The sequence below is a fragment of the Opisthocomus hoazin genome, chromosome 2 (genome assembly GCF_030867145.1).
Source record: "Opisthocomus hoazin isolate bOpiHoa1 chromosome 2, bOpiHoa1.hap1, whole genome shotgun sequence".
NCBI lineage: Eukaryota > Metazoa > Chordata > Aves > Opisthocomiformes > Opisthocomidae > Opisthocomus > Opisthocomus hoazin.
The window spans coordinates 130682198-130704864 of record NC_134415.1 but is presented as its reverse complement, the minus strand read 5'-3'; the positions used below and the strand labels follow the sequence as shown (position 1 = coordinate 130704864).

Below are 22667 nucleotides of genomic sequence, written 5' to 3'. Positions count from 1 at the left end.
AGAGAGCGATGCAGACCCGGCACGAGCTGGAAAGCTGCCCGGCGGAAAAGGACCTGGGGGTGCTGGTCGACAGCCGGCTGAACAGGAGCCAGCAGTGTGCCCAGGTGGCCAAGAAGGCCAATGGCATCCTGGCTTGTACCAGCAATGGTGTGGCCAGCAGGACTGGGGCAGGGATCGTGCCCCTGGCCTGGGCACTGGTGAGGCCGCACCTCGAGTGCTGTGCTCAGCTTTGGGCCCCTCACTCCGAGAAGGACATGGAGGGGCTGGAGCGTGTCCAGAGAAGGGCAGCGAGGCTGGGGAGGGGTCTGGAGAACAAGTCTGCTGAGGAGCGGCTGAGGGAGCTGGGGCTGTTCAGGCTGAAGAAGAGGAGGCTGAGGGGGGACCTCATCGCTCTCTACAGCTCCCTGACAGGAGGGTGGAGTGAGGGGGGGGTTGGTCTCTTCTCCCATGTAACCAGCGATAGGACGAGAGGCGATGGCCTCAGGTTGCATCAGGGGAGGTTTAGATTGGAGATCAGGAAAAATTTCTTTCCTGAAAGAGTGGTCAGGCCTTGGACCAGGTTGCCCAGGGAGGTGGTGGAGTCCCCATCCCTGGAGGGGTTCAAAAACCGTGTAGATGTGGCACTTCAGGACATGGTTTAGCAGGCATGGGGGTGTTGGGGTGATGGTTGGACTTGATGATCTTAGAGGTCTTTTCCAATCTATGATTCTATGAGCTGGATCCCGCTATGGGCTCCGCTGACTACATCTCTGCTGGCTGTAAGGTACCCACTTCGCACAGAAACATCTGAATCAAGCTGTCTTAACCGGTAAGCTGAACCACATCTCACCTCAGAGCTGTTAGAGAAAAGGGGAATCTGATTTATATCGAAGGAACAAAGGGCCTTCTCACCAATTTTAGAATTTTCAGAGCAGCACACCATCTATCTTTGGAGACGAACCAGGCAAAGGTCTTGCAGAGAGAGAAAAAAAAAGTAGGTAATCGTACAACCCAAGGCCCAGACAGGGGGTAACAAAATTAAGGCTGCACACACATCCCCAGCTCTGCCAGCTCCCAGCTTTTGAGTACTTGACTTTGCAAATCAATGGGCCGTCAAGAGTCACAGAGTCCCAGAGCACATCAGCGGCACCACATTGCAGAAAGACCTCTCTCAAAAGCAAACAGCCTCTGCTCTGCCTAGTACAGCGCTCGCAAAACAGTCACAGGAAAACCACTTCTTGACACCCTTCCATAAAAATATGAAAATTAAAACTTGCCTTTTTTTTTCCATGCCTACTGCCCCCACCATGTTACTAGAAAATGACTTTTCTTTCAAATTAATTTAGCGCTGTTGAAAGGCAGTGGCTCTCAGTTTACGATATCAATGAGGCAAGCACAGCACAGCTGAGGGAACTATAAAATGCATCTCACTATTTCACCAGCCCATTTTAATTTGGGCTGAAAAGCAATCTCTGCTGAAAGAAGGAAAAAAGGTAGCGCAGGTCTCGCTTGAGCTCTCCAGGGTATGGGAGTATCAGTCTAGGACCGCTTGCATCCTTACGGGGCTCAAAGCAATCGCGGATGTTTGATCTTCTGCCCACTTGGAAAAACCAGAATACAACAGCAACTAAGGCAATGCTTCTGGGATAGCCAGGATGGTGAGATACTGCTCATGTCAGGGAGGAAATCAACCCAGAAAGCTTCTTTAGCACGTGCCACGCCGTCTCTTTGTGACATTACCTTTGGATCACCAGCGCTATGTGAACCAGAACCAAGTAATAATCAGGCCAGGTTCATATTCATACAGGTGACCAAGCCACGAATAAAACTCCACCTCCAGTTACCAATCCCAGTTGACCACTCAGATCCCATCCTAGCATTAACATTTTAGTGCAGGTCACTGGAGAACTTGTTATGCTTGCCAAATTACACACGCACAGCAGTGAAGCAGCAAAAATGAGGAAAGTATTCCCTTTGGCAGGTGTTCAGCCGTAATTTGCTGAAAAAGTAGAAAAAAAGAAGGCACTGAAATTCATTATTTAGCTTTGACAATGTCATGACCGCTAGGGCCATCATCCTTTCCACCAGCGCAGGATAAAATACGGATCAATGGCATTTACAAATATTGCTACATTTGGTGTAGCTCAGATTTCTGTTATGAATAAACACCACCACCTCGTCAACCTATGACAAAGACATATTTGGTTCCAGCATCCACCTTAGAAAACCTAAAGTCACATAATACCAGATGTGCTGTTATATACGCACTGAAATACAGAATCACAGAATGGTAGGGGTTGGAAGGGACCTCTGTGGGTCATCTAGTCCAACCCTCCTGCTGAAGCAGGGTCACCTAGGGATTCCTCATATCGACCTTCCCTAGCTGTCTACGTTCAGTCACAAGCCTGACTATTTTCCACGCAGGAGAAAACGCTGCGGAAATACTGAACCGGACAGATAACTGGATAGGCAATCACTTTCCACAGCTGCAGGTGGAAAAAAGATGAACAGCTACCCACAACAAGATCGGGCTCTGATGAGATCACTTGTGCTCATGTATCTTCCAAATAGCACACGCTTTGGCAACTAAAAGTTGGGTCTTGCAGCAGAAAATCAGCAACGCAGAAGGAACAGGATGCCAACAATGGCCGGTCAGCTTTGGGGCAAATTTCCTCAAATTCTGCTAGCTGGAATGACGTTCTCCATACTGCAGGCATTTAGGGGTAAACACTCAGCAACAAACAGGTTTTGATGGCTCCGCTCCATGGAAGAGTCGCATCCAAAGCTGGAAAACAAAGAAAATCTGCCTGCTTCTCCAGAACGTTAGGACCTGGTCTCCAAATCTCTGGGAATAAATGGAAATTGAGGCACAGTCTCTGTTCTAAATGATCTGGCACTAAAACAATAGCCAGTTATCTCCTGCCTGGCACAGAAAAATCACTGCCCGCTCAGATGTCCCGAGGGATTTGACAGACAAGCTCTGATGGATACAGCCACAGCAATTTGCAACGTTGCTGCCTCCTGCTATTCCCTTCCTTCTCTGCCAGAAGCTGCTGCCTGCGCAGGAGGGGATGCAGAACCTGAGCAGTACCCACACCCCTCGGTTGCCCAAATTACTGCTAGAAGAGGAGCTTAAGCTGACAATCACAGCGGTTTGTGCTGGAGCTGGTAGAGCTGCGAGAGCCTACCTGTCACAGTACCTACTCATTAAGGCAAGTCAAGAGGTGAGATCTGACTATCAAATTCTCGCAATTTGTAGCAGGGCAATTTAACAGGCTGGGCTCCCCGCAGCCAAAGAAGTAGTGTATCTTCTTAAAACGCTATCCGTTCCAGGTCACGTTAATTTGCCACAGGGTGAACTCTGGCAGTTGAAGGGTGGACGACTACGTTGAGCTGCCTGTTTCGGCAGAGGTAACCTCAAGCAGAGGGTCAAGGTAGATAAAAGGAGAACAGTAACCTCTTCAGTCGCCCCAGCATGAATCACTGGAGCTAGTGAGTCAAAGCCCTCGGTTATTTTTGCTAGGGCCACAATTAGTGTTCAGAAAGCACAATTAAGATACATTAGTGTAACAAGCAACCATATGTCAATTGAGCCATCTGAATTGCAGGAGAGCATCTTCTTTGCCTACACTAACCGCAAGGTAAAGCACGTTTGCCTAATTCTCTTTCCTTGAGACTCACAGTACTCTAGAATTTCTCATAAGTGGGGCCAGTAAAATATACACACAAAGCCAGCTGCGACAGCACAGGCGTAAAACGCCCACTCATTACAGAATCACAGAATGGTAGGGGTTGGAAGGGACCTCTGTGGGTCATCTAGTCCAACCCTCAAACATTACCCACGTAGCTTCACTGTGTGTCTGTGCCCTAAAAGTCAAGCAGCTGGGCTAAATCTGGGGAAAATCCCAGCACCGGCAGCAGCAAGACGAGACTTACCTGCAGAAACCTACGTCTTCTAACAAAACTCCTAAAGTCTTCTTTGGGCGATGTAAAACGGACTTCGACTTGGACAACAGAGAGTGAAATTTTGGAAGCAGGTTTAGTCCTCACTATCAAAAAGCAAAATTGGGAGTTGCTTGGTTGCCAGCCTTCACAATCACTATTTCTTGTGGAGAAACTGCAGCTTCTGTTAGAAGAATTACTGATAAATGAGACCTAATGCGGGTATTTAAGAATATAATGATCTTCCCAGAAAACACAGCATCTGATAACCCCACAAAACACATTTTCACAGGTTGCTCTGATCTGGCCTGTGCAAGAGGAGCAATTTCCAGCTGGGTTTTGAACGCCTCAGGAGCTCCACGTCTCAAACCAACTGCTGCTGAAACTGCCAGCGCTCGGGGTTTTTTCGCTTCCTCGGATGGGCTAAGAGGTCTTAAACCACACACACCGCGATCCAGCCGCCAGCAGTGGTTATTTAAAACCTGCGTCTTCTCTTTCAGGCTCTAAAGTAGCTGGACCTGCCTGCCTACCGCTTGCCAAAAGATCAATACAGCTTTTGGGATTCAAAAGGAAATTTCCCTGCGCATAATGAAAACGTTTGTGGCAGCGAGGAGCGTTGCTGCCTGCTCCCCAGCCCCGCGGAAGGCACAGCTACCGGTGGAAACACAAAAAGACACTTGGCAAAAGCAATCGATGGCAAGCCTAGGAAAAAGGCAGTCTCATGGCACTGGGAGGTGCAATTTCTCCACGAGGAATCAAACGCAGCCGACGGTACTCGCTTCTGCACGTTCTGGGCTTCAACACGATGCAAGTAGAAAATGAGCCTTTTAAGAGACTACTGACCAGTGGATGTAAAGCCAAACCAGTCTTGGATTATGGATCTATTATGGAAATAGTTATTACCTCTGCTGTGCACCTGAATGCTGTTACACAAATACAGGTACACAAGATGCTTGAATTGCAGAACATAAGGTTCCAGCAATTTTATCCGCTTCTTACTTTGTCATTAACAACGTGGTTTACAACCAGATCGAACACCAGACAATGCATGATACTGTTAAAATAAAATTTTAAAAATCACTTCTGTGCATTTTTAAACATACTAAGCAAAGCCAGGCTTGGTGTCGCAGTCCGAGGAGCTGCGCGGGCGCGTAGCCGAGGGGGACCTTTTAGACATCTGCCTTTCTCAACACAGGCAAGTTCTCCCTCGGCCTCATTCGCTAATTAAAAGTCAGATCCTGGCTCAGAGAAGAGGTGCTCAGCCCTTGGAGTTAAGCGGTGAGTCACGGCCGGCAGTTAACTGTGCCCAGCACCTCTAATGACTCACGGGTCAGGTGAGAGGAGCGAAATGATGGGGAGCAGCAATTCTCATTTGCACGCGTATTTTACACCTTCTCGGTTCCTTGTCCTCAAAGAGCAAAGGCAGCCGCAATCAAGTCAACACTTTGGTCTGATGGGAACAGCTCCCAGAGGAAGATGCATTTCTCTAGCCTACAAAAAGAAAAATCTGTCTTATGGTGATTCTTTAGCAGTAATTGCAAATCTCCTCCTAAGGAAGGGAAGCTTATCACCAAGTCCACAACCTTGCTTGACAGGCATCCAGAAGTGCACTGCAATCTCCTACGTGCTGTTCTCAACAGATAAAAATTAAAACTTCTCCGTCTTGTTGCACACTCTCTGCAAAACAAAGATCCCCTCTGGCTCTGCAATTCTTTACTCATTCCTTGGCCAACATGTTTCTCAAGCTTACCAAAGCACCTCAAGCGAAGATTTCTCTGTGAATAGTCTAAAAAATGCTTATTACCTCAACAGGAAGGGGCTACAGAACCACTAAACACCAGCAACACTTTCTCAGGGAAGTCATTTCCTCCCTCCACTCGCGACAGAGTCACCACGAAACCCTAGCAGTTTATCTTTATAAAAATCATACTCTTGGTTGGCAAGTTCAAGTATGTAAATATGGTCACTTCTATACTCATGTTCTGTTCACGCACCCATAAAAACCAAGATCTTAACTTGCTTGAGGTCCACTCACACAAAAAGGATCTCCTTCTGCTTTATAAATACAGGTATAAATGCAGTTCTTCACACCTCCCAAGCTGGATCCCCAGTTTACCTGGAAACAGCTCAAAGCAGCACCCTAGCTTAGACGCTCTGAGCCATCCCGTGAAGATTCTGCTCTCTCCACTGACTATAAAGCCACAGTTTCAGACTTATTTACTCAGCAGCAGCTGGCTAGAGCAGTGCCCTGCTTCCCCGAGACGGATCACTCCCAGTCCCACGTCATTTCTCTCACATCGGCACTGCAGGGTTTGCAGCTTCGTGATTTACCACGGGGCCGGATTCACCGTAAGACTCCGAATCTTTAAGCAAGCCAGAAGCCAAGCCAGAACATCAGCTGCAGTCCAAGGGCCAACACAGTTTGAAGACTTGCTGCTTCAGTCAGACTTGCGCTGCTGGTGCCTGGACAAGGTCCTGTGCAGCCTGCTGTAGGTGACCCTGCTTCGGCAGGAGGGTTGGACTAGATGACCCACAGAGGTCCCTTCCAGCCCCTACCATTCTGTGATTCTGTGATTCCTGGTGAAGAACAGTATTTACCTCCACGGCAGGCTACAGTCATACTATACCGGTTGAAACCGCACAGAGTCACATCCTTTTTATCAGATTAACCGAGACCAGAAGCTGCAGCAGGCTGATCAAGACAAAGTATTATCTGAAGAAAATTCAAAATTACATCAAGAGGAGGACACCAGATTGATGAGCCCTTCAATGCTGCGCAGTTCAGACCGTATAGGTCAGCACATCACCATCACTGGACACAGAAGCAGAGATCAAGTTTAAGGGAAAGAAATGTCCGGACAAAATGGGGAAAAAAAAAAAGCATTCACAGTTAGGTGGACTGAAGCTTATATTGATAGATGCTGCACTGCTTTAACCAAAGGTCATGCTCAGAAAGACTTCTGAAGTATCCTGGCTGAAGGTCTTTTTCCCCCTATGAGGGAATTACTGTACAAAATCTAAAATTAACTACTGATTTGCACAAGGAGGAAAAATATCAAGGCCACCGCAATTGCATCCAAAATCAGGGGTGAGAGAGATCAGATCTCAGGTTACCACCTAACGCAGTGCCCACAACATAAAACAAGTAAAATATTGTCAGTATTCCCCATGTAGCATGGCCTCTGTTGATGGAAGTATTGATGGAGAAGGGCTGAATCCTCATGGACAAAGAGAAATAAATTCAACCCTGAACGTTTATTCCAAGTGTCACTGACCATCTCGGAACAGCGCTTCGATGACACAGTACGACAGCTAAACCCAAGAAACACAAAAAGTAAAAGGTCTGATTCATCTTGAACCCAATTTTCTCACCTCTAGAATATTTAGGCAGTGCAACTTGAATATAAACTCCCACATACCTCCATTTACTAAGCATTTAACATGAATTTCATGTTAAAAATATAAACCTTTATTTATTTGCTGGAAAAAACCCACAAATTGTTAGTGCAGGTTTTCTCAGGCTTGCTTGCCAGGCAGTACACTGACTTCAGAGTCACTTCGTTTCTGCAGGCACTGAACATGACTCGGTCCCACGGTCTGTGTCGTAAACAGTTTCCTCAATAATCTGCAAAGCAAAGGACAGGCTACCCCATAAGCAATTTTGGGTCTAGTAAAATTCGCTAAGCACCTGCAGCCGAGAAGATATGGAATAACCACATCCTGAAGCGCCTGACGGACATGTAAGCACAGCAGTGCTTTGGACAGACAGCCTACAAACTTCACCCTGCTTCCACAGCCAGCTGTGTCCTCCTGCGCTCACAGCCAGGGCACCAGAGCAAAAGAAAAGCAATTCTTTTCGCAACTTGTTCGTGATTTTATCTTGACAAAATCCACTTGGAAAAAGCAGCATAGCACTTTTTGTCTGGTCTTTGAATGACAAGGAAAAAGAAAAAAACCACAACAAAGAAAACCAGCAGAAGTGTTTGCTGCCCTCCAGAGGAAAAGCAAATGAAATTATAGCTTTAAAACACGAAGGCAGACACGAAGCTAGACAAGGGCTAGTCCTGCTCAGTTTTAAAACCGCTTTCTTTAGTAGATAATAATGGTGTCAAGGAAAATCCACTGCACTGAATGATGACAAGGCAGCAAAACTAAAACTGTCAGTAGGGAGGCTCACCTAGATTTAACAGCTCCAAAATGCCAAATCTTTCTCATTTCTCTGTTTTCTACTGCAAAACGCCCTGGAAAGTTGCATATTTAATGACCCAAAGCACATGCAAATAAATCAGCCTCTGCTTTTCAGTTCCTCAGCTGTAAAGCGAGCAGAGCACCTCCCCGTCACACCGAAATACTGCCAGGGTAACTGCGTTTGAGACTGCAAGGGGCTCGGAGCTCCGGAGCGCTGACGCTCTCGGGGGTGAGTCATCCCCTCCGGAGCTGACGTCCGGCCTCCCTCCAAGCCAGGAGCAGTTCCCCTTCCCAGCTGAAGGAAATAAATCCCGCGGCAATGTGATTCGTCACAAGTCCGAATCAAGGTGATGAGGCATAAAATGTAGAAGTCCAGACGGAACGCCAAGAAATCAGAAGCAGCTTAGCATTTCCTACATGAGAAAACAGATAAACCACGGCCCTGTCTTCTACTGGTGCTACGCAGGACGCCAAGCAGTGCTGCAAGTTGAGCTATAAATATTCTGTGCCTAATTACGTATTTGCATAAACACTGCCTGTCAAAAAAAATTTTGTCCTCAACATTTTCTGTTCTTACACCACTTAAAGAATACTTTTAAACAATCACATTATGGAACACCAAGATGCTCACCTGACGGCCTCTGCTACGTTGTTGGAAGTGTGACCTGATAAGGCATCGTGAAGGTTTCTGATGAAGTAATCTCTGTAGTCTTCAGGCAGGGCCATGAACGTTCCACCCATCACGATAAACTCTACTTTATCCACGCTGTGGCCCAATTGCTTCAGCTGGAAAATCAGAAGTACCAGGGAAACATTACCAATCGGGGACTTATCTAAAAGACTTCTCTGGAAGCCCTGATGTTCCAGCACTGCATTTCCTTCTTTAGTTGTCGTACCTTTTCTGAATGACAAACCATTAATACTTCTGTAAAGATTTCTTATAACTCCCCAACCCCCCCAAAAAAACCCTCAAAAGTTATTTTTCTACTGCAAGTACACAGCACAGACATTGAGCCCAGCACAATACGTTTTCTTGACAAAGCAGATTATTTGAGCCTAGCACCTTGCTGATGGAGTCACACTGGTTCCAGTTTGCAGCTAGCTTAGATATGGCCAGCAGGAAAAGTTTCCTTCTGTCTGCTTCAGTCCATCTAGAACTAAACTTTCCTACAAACTTGTGGGAGAAAAGGACTACACTGAATCCACAGAGAATTATTCAGTGGATTTGGAGATAAACAGGAAACCAGTCAGAACAGGACTGAGAAACTCTTCGGATCTTCTAATTCTCCAGCGAAGACCCCTCAGAAAAATCATTTTGGTAGGAAAGCCACTATTTGAGTACTAAATTCTCCAGGTAAGTAACTGTCCAGAACTAGCAACTGGCACAGAAGTTCAGCACAATTTTGTTGTAACAGGATCTCCTTTTAGTAATCAGGTATTGTTCAGAACAGATAAGATCTTGCAAGAGGTTCAAAACTTGTCATTTGTCTAATGGAAATGACAATTAAAAAGGTTTAAAAATAATTTTTCTATGGGGATCAAGTCAGGCCAACGTAGAATTATAGAATCACGAAAAAGTTGAGGTTGGAAGGGACCTCTAGAGCTCACCGAGTCCAATCTCTCTTCTCAAAGCAGCATCAGCTACAGCAGTTTGTACAGCGCCGTGTCCAAACGGGCTTCAAGGGTCTCAAAGGATGGAGACTTCACAGCCTCTCCGGGCAACCTGGTCCAGTGCTCGGTCACCCTCACAGTTAGAAACAACTTCCCGATATTCAGATGGCATTTCTCATGTTTTAGTTCTCACTGGTGCTCGGTGGCAGGACAGGACGTGATGCAACGGGTGTGAAGAGCCTGGCTCCACCTTCTTTGCAGCCTCCCACCAGGTATCTATACACGTTGTTAAGATTCCCCCAAGCCTTCTCTCCCCCAGCCTAAACAGTCTTGTCTTTCTCAGCGTCTCCTCGGATGCTCCAGTCCATCATCTTTGCAGCCTGTTGCTAGACTTGCTCCAGTACGTTCACGTCTGTCTTCTTCTGGGGAGCACAGAACTGGGCACAGCTCTCCAGATGGGGCCTCACCACTGCTGAGGACAGAGAATGGATTCCCTCCCTCGACCTGCTGGCAACGCTCATCCTGATGTGGCCCAGGAGCCTGCTGCCTCCCTTCGTCTCCAGGCCACAATGCTGCTTATCGTCAATTGGTGTCCACTAAGACCCCCAGGTCCTCTTCTGTCAAGCTGCTTCCCAGCTGGTCAACCCCTAGCATGTACTGGTGCCTGTGGTTGTTCCTCCCCGAGGGCAGGACTTGGCTTTTCCCTTTGTTGAACTTCAAGAGGTTCCTGCCAGGCCAATTCTCCAGCCTCATCTGGGTCTCTCTGAATGGCAGCATGATCCTCTGGTCTATCATCCACTTCCAACTCTCTATCATCCACAAACTTGCTGACAGTGTGTTCTGACCCAACATCCAGGTGATTAACAGAGAGGTTCAACACTACTGACAGCGGGGTTATACCACTAGAGACTGGCCCCAGGTGGGACCTAGTGCTGCTGATCACAACCCTTGAGCCAGCAGCGTGCCCTGGCTGCCAAGAAGGCCAATGGGATCCTGGGGTGCATCAAGACGAGTGTGGGCAGCAGGTCGAGGGAGGTTCTCCTCCCCCTATGCTCTGCCCTGGGGAGGCCCCATCTGCAGTGCTGTGTCCAGTGCTGGGCTCCCCAGTTCAAGAAAGATGAGGAGCTACTGGAGAGAGTCCAGCGCAGGGCTACGAGGATGAGGAGGGGACTGGAGCATCTCTCCTACGAGGAGAGGCTGAGGGAGCTGGGCTTGTTCAGCCTGGAGAAGAGAAGGCTGAGAGGGCACCTTAGAAATGCCTCTAAATATCTGCAGGGGGGGTGTGAGGAGGATGGGGCCAAACTCTTTCCCGTGGTGCCCAGTGACAGGACAAGGGGCAATGGGCACAAACTGAAGCCTGGGAAGTTCCAGCTGAACCCGAGGAAGAACTTCTTCCCTCTGAGGGTGACGGAGCCCTGGCCCAGGCTGCCCAGAGGGGCTGTGGAGTCTCCTTCTCTGGAGATATCCAAACCCCACCTGGCCGCGGTGCTGTGCCCCCTGCTCTGGGTGACCCTGCTTCGGCAGGGGGTTGGACTAGATGACCCACAGAGGTCCCTGCCAACCCTGACCATTCTGTGATTCTGTGATTCAGTCCACCAGTTCAGGAAACTAAAAGGATTATCATTATTTTCATCACAGTCACAAGGCATTCCCCTTTCACTGTAAACATTTACCTGTTCCACTCTGTGTCTTGTCTGGAGATAGGGGTCGTATCTAGCCCGAATGGCCCTCATGGACGTTGGCTAAAAAAACAGAAGGAGATCCATTCTGTAAACTTTTTTTAAAAAAAAACCACACAGCCTAAAAGAACAAAAGACAACTTTTAGCACTGAAATGCTGAAGTCTGCAAATGTTAACGGACCCTACAGTCTTCAAAATCACGACCAGAGAATCCATCCAATTGTAAACTTGAATCTCCCTCCTTAACACTTTTTTTTATCTTTAGGTGGTAACACAACATAAAGAGAATTAAACAATTTTTCAATTTTTTAGTGCACTACGGCAAGATGGACAAAGAATCTCCGTAGTAGAGAGAATACTGTGAAAAATTATTGCAAAAAAAAAAAATCACAAATGTAATTTTTTTCAAAATACAAGTTTTTCTGTTCTGTTCATTTCCATTTTTCCTCACTTGCACAACAGTTATCCACGGAGTGTCCTCCAGAACTCAGTCTAAACTTCAAATATTCTTTCATCTAAACATATTCTTTCAATTGAAATCCCTAACAACTTTTTATTTTACTAGTTGATGTAAGCCTATTAATAATACTCTAAGATTTTCAAGTATCTTGTGTATCTTGGATTTGTTTGGTGTTTCATATCTGTTGTATCAAACGCTCTAAAGGATGGGGACTCCCTAAATCACACACAACTCCCACATGCTGTTTGTATTAAATAAATGAATACAACATATCCAAAACAACATGAATTATGAAGTAATACAAATATACACAGGATTTTCCTACTTTGCACTAACGGGACAAGTTTCAGGCCACTGAAAAATGGGTAATGGACAAAATCCATACTAAAGGATGCTGCATCACTGTTCACCAAGGTAATCCCATTTGTATTTTACCTCATTTTACTACTTTCTATCTGAACAACAGCTACGAGTTGTTTTGTGAAAACCAGCCCCAATAATTTAGCCACAACAAGATTTTCTGCTGCTAAACTTTCAGCAGGCAACAGGGAATCGCTATTTAGCAAGACGTCACTGCAGACACAGACAGATAAGGGCACAGATGTAATTTCAGAGGCACTAACAGCTGAAAAATGGGCTTTTTTCCAAAGCTCGACCTTTGCTAATCCACCGGGTCCTGTAGGCTGGACGGGACTGACAGCAAGCCCAGCTGGGCAGGATGCTCACGGATGTGTCCAGTCAATATTTGACCATCTTTAAGGACAGAGATCCCAAAACCTTGCTAGATCCCTACTCAAGTGTTTGATGACCATCATGTTAAAATATTCTTTTTGTACATTAAGGCACAATTTTCAACATTCCAACTCATGGTTTTTGCCTCACATCTTTCCACTGGGCAGCTCTGAGGAGGAGTCTGGCTCTGCCTTCTCTGTACCTTTCCCTTAAACCCATACTGAGCCATGAGTAAAACCACGTGTTTCTGTGGGACTGCTCAGCTAGGAAAAAATTTGACACGGATTGGTAACTCCTGTAGGAATCACAGCTAGCATTCATTTCATTTCTGCTGAATGGCAGAACTCAGAGGGCTGTCCTCAGCGGTGCTGAGTCTGGCTGGAGGCCGGTAACTAGTGGTGTCCCTCAGGGGTCAGTACTGGGCCCAGTCTTGTTCAACTTCTTCATCAATGACCTGGATGAAGAGTTAGAATGTACCCTCAGCCAGTTTGCTGATGACACCAAACTGGGAGGAGTGGTGGATACCCCGGCAGGCTGTGCTGCCATCCAGCGAGACCTGGACAGGCTGGAGAGCTGGGCAGAGAGGAACCTGATGAGGTTCAACAAGGGCAAGGGCAGGGTCCTGCACCTGGGGAGGAACAACCCCAGGCACCAGGACAGGCTGGGGCTGACCTGCTGGAGAGCAGCTCTGCGGAGAGGGACTGGGAGTGCTGGGGGACGACAAGGTGACCATGAGCCAGCAGCGTGCCCTGGCTGCCAAGAAGGCCAATGGCATCCTGGGATTCATTAAGCAAAGTGTGGCCAGCAGGGCGAGGGAGGTTCTCCTCCCCCTCTGCTCTGCCCTGGGGAGGCCCCATCTGCAGTGCGGTGTCCAGTGCTGGGCTCCCCAGTTCAAGAAAGATAAGGAGCTACTGGAGAGAGTCCAGAGGAGGGCTACGAGGATGAGGAGGGAACTGGAACATCTCTCCTATGAGGAGAGGCTGAGGGAGCTGGGCTTGTTCAGCCTGGAGAAGAGAAGGCTGAGAGGGGACCTTAGAAATGCCTCAAAGTATCTGCAGGGTGGGGGTCAGGAGGACGGGGCCAGACTCTTTCCAGTGGTGCCCAGTGACAGGACAAGGGGCAACGGGCACAAACTGAAGCCTGGGAAGTTCCAGCTGAACCCGAGGAAGAACTTCTTCCCTCTGAGGGTGACGGAGCCCTGGCCCAGGCTGCCCAGGGAGGCTGTGGAGTCTCCTTCTCTGGAGATATTCCAGCCCCACCTGGCCGCGGTGCTGTGCCCCCTGCTCTGGGTGACCCTGCTTGGGCAGGGGGTTGGACTAGATGATCCACAGAGGCCCCTTCCAACCCCGACCATGCTGGGATTCTGTGAACTGCATGCAGTCCCATGGGAGACAAGGTCACCTTCAACTGCTCTCACTCACTCATTGCTTTCCGCAGCTGGAGATTCAGATCAACAGCTGTTCCCACAGCAGCAAGTCGTGGGGTACAGCCCTGACGCTGCGCTTGCCCAGCTCAGAATCACAGCTTGCTCCTGCTCTACACTGTATTACACAGATAAAAGTATAAACAGCAGGAAGGTGAGGAGAAAGAAACAACTGATACAATATTTGAGAAGCATTTCCAGGCTTGTAGTTGCCCTGCTTTAGACCTTGAAGTTTATGAAGCCTGCTTTTGGTTTTTATTCTCGCAATGTGGGTGAATTTTGTAGAAGCAAGGAGCAGCCTAACCCGAGTTTCTAGAGAGTGCAGGCAATGCGTTATTGCAGACCAAATACCTCATATCCAGTGTAAGACTGCGTTGAATATTCAAAATCAGAATCAGGTCCACCTGGGCAGTATCTGCAAATATTAAAAGACAGAAAACAGGCATCAGACTCGTACAACTGCAACGACTTCATCTGTCTGTCTGAGGTATGGGTACACAGGAGGGTGCAGGCGGGGCAGACACCGCTCTGACTATCCCATCTCTCATCAGAAACGTGAGGGAACAGGAATTTTGAGACAGCCTGATCACAGCAACACACCAACCGCACTCCTGGTACTCAGGAGGCAAAACCAAATCAACAGAAGGAAAAAGCCTTCTTAGCTCAAGCGCTGTGGTACCTTAATGCTGGAACACAGCTTCTAGACTAGAGGCGGCTCATGACTGGTCAGCTGAGAGCACAGGAAGGACGGATGGATGAATGAATTCCACTGTTTCTGCATCACCCGATGTAAACAGGTACATAGCCAAACACACACGCTGAGGAGAGCGTCGCTGTGACCTCCAGTCACGTCAAGAGGAACCGAGCCTCTGCATGTTCACGAATGCCAAGCATACAGCCCAAAACAGTTGTTTCGTTTAGTTTTAATGAGAACAGGATTTCGAAAAACAGTTCGGGGATGTCACGTGGCTACATCCACATAAAACAACTTGATAAGACTTGCCAGAAGCAAAGTGTACTGTGAACATATTTCTGGAATATGGCATTATTTTAGGGAGCTGCCAGATCATTTGGGAGTAATAGTTACACAGAGACTATTAGATTTTAAAAAGTAATTTTGCAATCATAAACAATTCAAGTGTTTTCCACCATTCTATCAAAAACATTGTCTCTTTTGGTGTAAAGTATGGTTCTTGTTTGGCATGGAAAGACATAAAATAGAGACATCATCCTGTTACACAATCTACATTTCTTTTCCAGAAATTCACATAATTTAAATATCTTGATGGTGAGAAAGCTCATTTACATTTGTTTTCTGAACTTGAGAACATGCTGTTTAATGAATACAGCATTCTAAGACTATTTCAAAAGAATACAGCCCTTCCACTCCAGATAAGTGTACGGCAGTTTGGTATTAAATTACAGTTTCTGCACCTAGAGGCTCGTTTGAAACTCCACGACACGGCAAGGCAGACTTGCGGCTATCCCAGCATGACTGCCAGCCAGGAGAGGAACACAGCAGACTGTAATTAAAAGGAATATAAGTTTATTCTGCAGGGTCCTTGGCTTTCTTTTGAGGGCTGTGGGATTAATGACCAATCTACAGCCGTTCTGGGCTCAAAGACGACCTGAGACAAGGGCTGACAACCCCTTCTACTTCAGCCGCAGGCGCCGAGCCCCTCCAACAGACAAGGCCATCCAGCAGTCAGCGTGTTGTTGCTTCTGGTGCAGATCTCCAACACCCAGCCTAAGATAATGCCATCCCTATCAAATCAGACACATTCAGTTCACTCTGTAATTGATTAGCTTCCTCACTGCCTGCCCTGCAAACTCAACCCAAGTCATCTGTCACCATTATAAAATTAATTACCAAACTACCGTGGCCAAATCAATTTGCTGGCAAAATCGTGCAAACCAATTGAAGACATTTCATACACGTAATTACCTGGAACATCTCAAACAGAATAGCTGCTCATGCAAAAACAAGAACAGAGCCAGCTCACTCCGCGTTCGGCAGCTGGTAGTGAAACACGCAGATGTTTCAGGAGTGGCAAGGCGGGAAAGAGAAGCCATGTTTTGAAATAGATGAACTGATGTGGTTAAAAAAAAAAACAGACAAGATTTCAGGTGCACAGCCTCTTAAGTCAAACAGAGGTAGCATACTTCAAGGTAAACCTAGCTTGGGTTTCTCAATTCAAATTAAACCCAGGAGCTATTCCCTTCACGCCACAAGCTCTCGGCAGCTGGAGGCCTTCCCTTCCATCTGTGCTCTCGTTTCACTCCAGAGCCAGGCAGCACCAGACTGTCACGCTGAGCACGTCTCTGCAGACAACACCTGCACCTCCTCAGGTGGGTCTCAGCTCAGCAGTTTTCAAACTTTACAGATTGAGCCCTGTTTCCTTTCTGGAGGAGTCTTCTCCAATCTGCTTAGGTACCCAGCCATACACACAACACACCTGTGCACCCTGCCACAGTATTACAACCTACATTTGATCATTAATATACTCTCCTGGTTACTTTCTTCATGAAATCCTGTATCTGCTAAAGGTAAGCAGGCTCTGGCCCATGCAACAAAAAAGTTTCCTCCTGGACAGGCTGGAGAGTTGGGCAGAGAGGAACCTGATGAGGTTCAGCAAGGGCAAGGTCCTGCACCTGGGGAGGAACAACCCCAGGCACCAGTACAGGCTGGGGCTGACCTGCTGGAGAGCAGCTCTGCGGAGAGGGACTGGGAGTGCTGGGGGACGACAGGGTGACCATGAGCCAGCAGCGTGCCCTGGGTGCCAAGAAGGCCAATGGGATCCTGGGGTGCATGAGGAGGAGTGTGGGCAGCAGGGCGAGGGAGGTTCTCCTTCCCCTCTGCTCTGCCCTGGGGAGGCCCCATCTGCAGTGCTGTGTCCAGTGCTGGGCTCCCCAGTTCAAGAAAGATGAGGAGCTACTGGAGAGAGTCCAGCGGAGGGCTGCGAGGATGAGGAGGGGACTGGAGCATCTCTGCTGCGAGGAGAGGCTGAGGGAGCTGGGCTTGTTCAGCCTGAAGAAGAGAAGGCTGAGAGGGGACCTTATAAATGCCTCTACAGATCTGCAGGGTGGGGGTCAGGAGGACGGGGCCAGACTCTTTCCAGTGGTGCCCAGCGACAGGACAAGGGGCAACGGGCACAAACTGAAGCCTGGGAAGCTCCAGCTGAACCCGAGGAAGAACTTCTTCACTCTGAGGGTGACGGAGCCCTGGCCCAGGCTGCCCAGAGGGGCTGTGGAGTCTCCTTCTCTGGAGATATTCCAGCCCCGCCTGGCCGCGGTGCTGTGCAGCCTGCTCTGGGTGACCCTACTTGGGCAGGGTTGGGCTGGGTGACCCACAGAGGGCCCTGCCAAGCCCTGCCATGCTGGGATTCTGTGATTTTTTTGGTTTTTTTTTTTTGAAATGTAATGTGCAGGTATCAGCAATCTGCACCTCTGTGCTTGTGGAAAAAGGAAGCCTGTCCCCAAAACACTGCTTCTGCAATACCAGATTCACACATAAATACTGGAAAACAGTCCTCTTGGGTCATCTGAGCCATCATACTTACACACATATGTTGCCTGTAAAGTTAATGTGCGGACACCTGTGTGGTTTACACATCACAGCCACGACAGCGATCTGTAAGAAGCAGAGTTACAGAGGAGAGAAATGATTGTAATTGCTTTTGAAGTTACTAAAATAAAGTGCATCTTGGAAGGCTACATATACACATGCATCTGCGAGAGACTATTTCAAGATGTTTTCTGCTTAGTCTGCCACCTAAAATATCTCTGCGCTAATTCGTGAAGGAGATAACAAATACATCAAAACACAGGAAGCTATTATTTAATATTCTCACAATTCAGAACAAGCTGGCAGTATAGAGAACCACACGTCTCAGATCAAATCTGAGTAACCACCTCGCTGAAAAGATGCAGACTGACATTCAGGTATTCACCTGGACCATCTCACGCATCTAAAACAGTGCAAGGGTGAGAGTGTGCCACATCAAACACCACCTGGAAGATGAAAATGGGGCGAGAGATGAAGAGAAACAAAAAAGATGTAAACCAAAAGATAATAAAAATAGCTTCCTGCCTCCAACTAACTGAGCAAAGCCTCTTTTTCCCAGGCGGATCTCAGACAGCTTTTCACACGTGAAATGCCAGCCCAAGGTAAGAAGCCACCTTCTTTCTTTAAAAAAGACCAGAGGCAAGAAGAGACAGACACACTAAGATTTTCTAGTGTCCACTAACTTGGGGCACCCAACTTGGAATACCTCATTTCCAGTTTTCAGAAATCCTGGTTGGAGTAAGAGTTTAATGAAATATTCTACAGCCAGAAAGAAGAAATTAAAGGTATTGAGGGTTGTCCTGGGGGGTGAGCGTTTTTTTGTGGTTTTGTTTGGGTTTTTTTGAAGTCATAAAACGCGAAGACCTCCTGGGATTTTGGTTTCTGGTTTGGGTTTTGGTTTTTTTGGGGTTTTGTTTTTGTTGACTTGAATTTAGGCATGCTGTATGTACGGTAGGGAAGCTCAAAAATACGCAACTGAATGTTAGCTGTACCTTTATTCCTGCTCTCAGCCCGCACTACCTTTCAAAAAAACCAGTTAAACACTAACATTTTACCTCAGTTCACAGAGAGAGCCTGCAGATTCAGCTGTACTGTTTCTACAGCAACCAAAAAGCAAGACAGGCTACGCAAACAACATCTCCAGACCTCCTCTTTCTCTTCTCCCAAACGCTTTGAAAGCGACAGCCCTGCAGGCACAACATCACAGAAAGGACAACCCGGAAGCTGGCAATGCAGCCGGTGCACCTACGTTACAGCCTCTGGACAGCCAATATCCTGGTGTTTGAAAACAATTAAATGCAATTTCTCGATGAGAGCAGGGGAAGATGGTGGTGGGTGGAGAGAAGAACGTACGAGCTTACCCCGCTAGCAGTTCTTATAGGCTTGGCCTTCAGCTTTGGGACCAGCGCCTTGCGGTACTGCGGTGGAACAGCAGCGATGATGTCAACCAAACGCGGCTGCGCCGAGAGCCCATACTTTGCCGATGTCTTGGTTTTCAGTCTGAGAACAGAAACATCTCCAATTAGCAGCTCCGTTCCCACCTGCACACCCGTATCCCGCTGCAGTGCTACGGCGTTACTGTTCAGTTACAAGGGGATCTAGGCAGGTTCTCCCAGTTTGCCTTTCCAGGTAACTTCTTTGATAAGCACACAGCAATTCCTCGCATCGGCTGCATTGTGTATTCAGATACCAAAAATAAACTCCAAATAAAGTTGATATGCAACAATTGCCAATGTTTTGTGTTTCTGTATATTTTACTTCCAAGTATGATTTTATCAAAAGGTTGTGAGAGCTGCCACAGACTTCGGCTTACCCGTTTTCAGTGATTTAATTCTTTTCATAAGACTTAGAATCATAGAATGGTTTGGGTTGGAAAGGACCTTAAAGATCATCTGGTTCCAACCCCCCTGCCATCAGCAGGGACAGCTTCCACCAGCCCAGGGTGCTCCAAGCCCCATCCAACCTGGCCTTTAACCCCTACATATGCAGACTCTAGCTGAGTTAACTTCCAAGACATTCACATCAGTTATTTCCAGCATCAGCAAAAAGCTGGCAATTATATCACGTAAATGAAACAGAAACAGTGGGAGAAATTCAGGTTTTACTATTCCACATGCATAAAGAAGGAAGAACTTTCTGTGAACAACAACTTCATTTTTAACACATTGCGAAGAAAACTTGATTTAAACTTTATCCCTAAATTAATCCGCCCTTTCCTTGATGGAACTGACTTTGGGACTACTGAAGGATGAAGACAAGGTGGAAACACAAAAAGGCAGTGACAAGCTGCTGAGAGTTGTTCACCAACACAACCCATTTTGTACCCCGAGCACTGCCAACGAAGGAGCAAGGCACGATTTCAAATCGCCACACAATTTCCAAAGCTTGGTGGTACGTTTTGAATCAGGTAACAGTAAGGGAAATTACAGTAGCCTGAGAAAATAAAACGTTTTAAAATAAAGCCTGAATATAAGAGACTGTACAGGACGCTGTACATCTCTGGTAGACCAGCTCTTCAGCATCATCCCAGAGTGACTTACTTGTTCAGATTCACCTCTTTTCCCTGCTCATGAGCCTCAATTAATTGCTTTATGATGTCAGCTATCGTCATCATCATCAGCTCGGCATGGCTGAGCTCTCCTGAAACGAGAACAAAACAACAAACCACTTGTAGAGCCAGTGCTTTCCAACTGCTTGTGACAACCACAGAATCCCAGCATGGTGGGGGTTGGCAGGGACCTCTGTGGGTCACCCAGCCCAACCCCCTGCCCAAGCAGGGTCACCCAGAGCAGGGGGCACAGCACCGCAGCCAGGCGGGGCTGGAATATCTCCAGAGAAGGAGACTCCCCAGCCCCTCTGGGCAGCCTGGGCCAGGGCTCCGTCACCCTCAGAGGGAAGAAGTTCTTCCTCGGGTTCAGCTGGAGCTTCCCAGGCTTCAGTTTGTGCCCATTGCCCCTTGTCCTGTTGCTGGGCACCACTGGAAAGAGTCTGGCCCCATCCTCCTGACCCCCACCCTGCAGATATTTAGAGGCATTTCTAAGGTCCCCTCGCAGCCTTCTCTTCTCCAGGCTGAACAAGCCCAGCTCCCTCAGCCTTTTCTCATAGCAGAGATGCTCCAGTCCCCTAATCTCCCACCTCTCTGGGCAACCTGGGCCAGGGTCTCACCACCCTCAGCATAAACAACTTCTTCCTTCTCCCCAGTCTAAATCTCCCCTCCCTTAGCTTAAAGCCATTACTCCTTCTCCTATCACTGCAGACTCTACTAAAAAGCCTGTCTGCCGCTTTCTTATAGACCCCTCCAGGCACTGGAAGGCCGCAGTAAAGTCTCCCCGGAGCCTTCTCCTCCCCAGGCTGAGCAGCCTCAGCTCTCCCAGCCTTTCCTCCCAGCAGAGGGGTTCCAGCCCTCGCATCATTGCTGGGGCCTCCTCTGGCCCTGCTCCCACAGCTCCAGCTCTGTCCTGTGCTGAGGGCTCCCGAGTTGGAGCTTTGGCGCAGAGCAATTGTCAGAGCAATCCGCACAACAGCTAGAAATAAAAAGTCACTGGAAGTTAAAGACAATTAGTTGACCAGCCTGACGCTAGCAGTACGCATGGCAAGGAACAGAACGTGCTCGTGAGCAGGACGGTGGGGCAAGCCAAACGAAGAGGCCAGCTCTGGGAACTCCCCTGCATCTCAGAGTGGGTACGCTGCATCAGGCAGTGCTGTCAGTGCTTTAAAGCTTCCCTGCTGCACCTCACAGACCCACCCCATGCTGCAACCAGGGCCTGCACAGTATAGGCTGTATACATTGCTTATATTTCTTCTATACCGGCTTTTGGAGAAGAGAGTCACTACTATCAAGGGATCCATCCACTCTCCCTACAAACAACGTGCATTTATTTCACCTCGTGCAGCTCTGTCTACACCAACAAGTAAATACACACCCCAAACTTTGTCAGAAACCCCACCAGCAGGGAGGCAGCCAGGGGCACAACCGCTCCAACAAGTTTTTGTGGTGCCAGCTGTGCCAAAACCCATCTGCACCCACCCAAGAGAAGCACGGCAGTGATGCTCCCGGCTGGTTTGCTGCTAGTTTTGTAGGACAGACCAGGTCGCTGCTAGTCCCACGCTGCCCCGCACCATGTTCACTGTCCCACCTCCCTTCACAGAATCACAGAATGGTAGGGGTTGGAAGGGACCTCTGTGGGTCATCTGGTCCAACCCCCCTGCCAAAGCAGGGTCACCTACAGTAGGTTGTAGAAGACCTTCCCTTCCCCTGGTCTTTTCTCCCTTTGCCATGAGGGAAAAGCCCAGCAGCAGACTCACAGAATACCAGGTTGGAAGGGACGTCAAGAATCATCTAGTCCAACCTTTCCTGGCAAAAGCATGATCTAGGCAAGATGGCCCGACACCCTGTGTAGCTGAACCTTAAAATTGTCCAGTGTTGGGGAATCCACCACTTCCCTGGGGAGATTATTCCAATGGCTGACTGTTCTCACAGTGAAAAAATTTCTTCTTGTGTCCAGTCTGAATCTCCCCAGAAGTAACTTGTACCCGTCACTCCTCATCTTCTCTACGTGACTCCTTGTAAGAATGGAGTCTCCATCTTTGTAGCCACTTTTAAATACTGGAACTTGGTGATACTGGACCATTTGGCTTTTATAAACTATCAAAAAACAGGATCTTGATAGAAAACTGATCTCTTCTGTGTTGCAGAACTCGATGTGAAATACACAAACTTACAAACACCCAAACTCCCCTGCCCCAACACCCCATTCTGTGTCTGACAGTCCAGGCACCGGCCAGGAGCCAGGCGAACTCCTGAGCACCCACCTGGGTGCAGAGGACTCTGCCTCCCGACGACAGCGCCCAACTCAACAGCGGGGCGAGAAAACGGGTGCCGAGTCCCTCCAAACCCCAGGCAAGGTCAGTGCTGGCCCCGAAAGAACACGGAGGGGGGGGAGCCAGGACTTGCCTCGTTTTTCCCCTCCACACGCACAAACCCCCGGAATTACGGGAGGACGCAAAGCCCCGCCACCCCCCAGCTCCCACCCCCACGAAGCATGAGGAGCAGCCCCGTCCCGCCATGCCCAAACACAAGGTAAAGC

At 48.1% G+C, this 22667-nt stretch overlaps 1 protein-coding gene across 1 annotated transcript in view; it reads right to left on the bottom strand.

Moving 5' to 3' along the window:
- ELP3 (elongator acetyltransferase complex subunit 3) overlaps nt 1–22667 on the bottom strand; it is a 114661-nt gene that overhangs the window by 91732 nt on the left and 262 nt on the right. The window contains exons 2-7 of the mRNA XM_075415067.1: nt 20121–20220; nt 18942–19080; nt 17576–17646; nt 14367–14430; nt 11394–11462; nt 8741–8895 (exon numbers count right to left, since the gene is read on the bottom strand). Coding sequence (XP_075271182.1) covers nt 8741–8895; nt 11394–11462; nt 14367–14430; nt 17576–17646; nt 18942–19080; nt 20121–20220 — 598 coding nt within the window. The remainder of the gene's footprint in view (nt 1–8740; nt 8896–11393; nt 11463–14366; nt 14431–17575; nt 17647–18941; nt 19081–20120; nt 20221–22667) is intronic.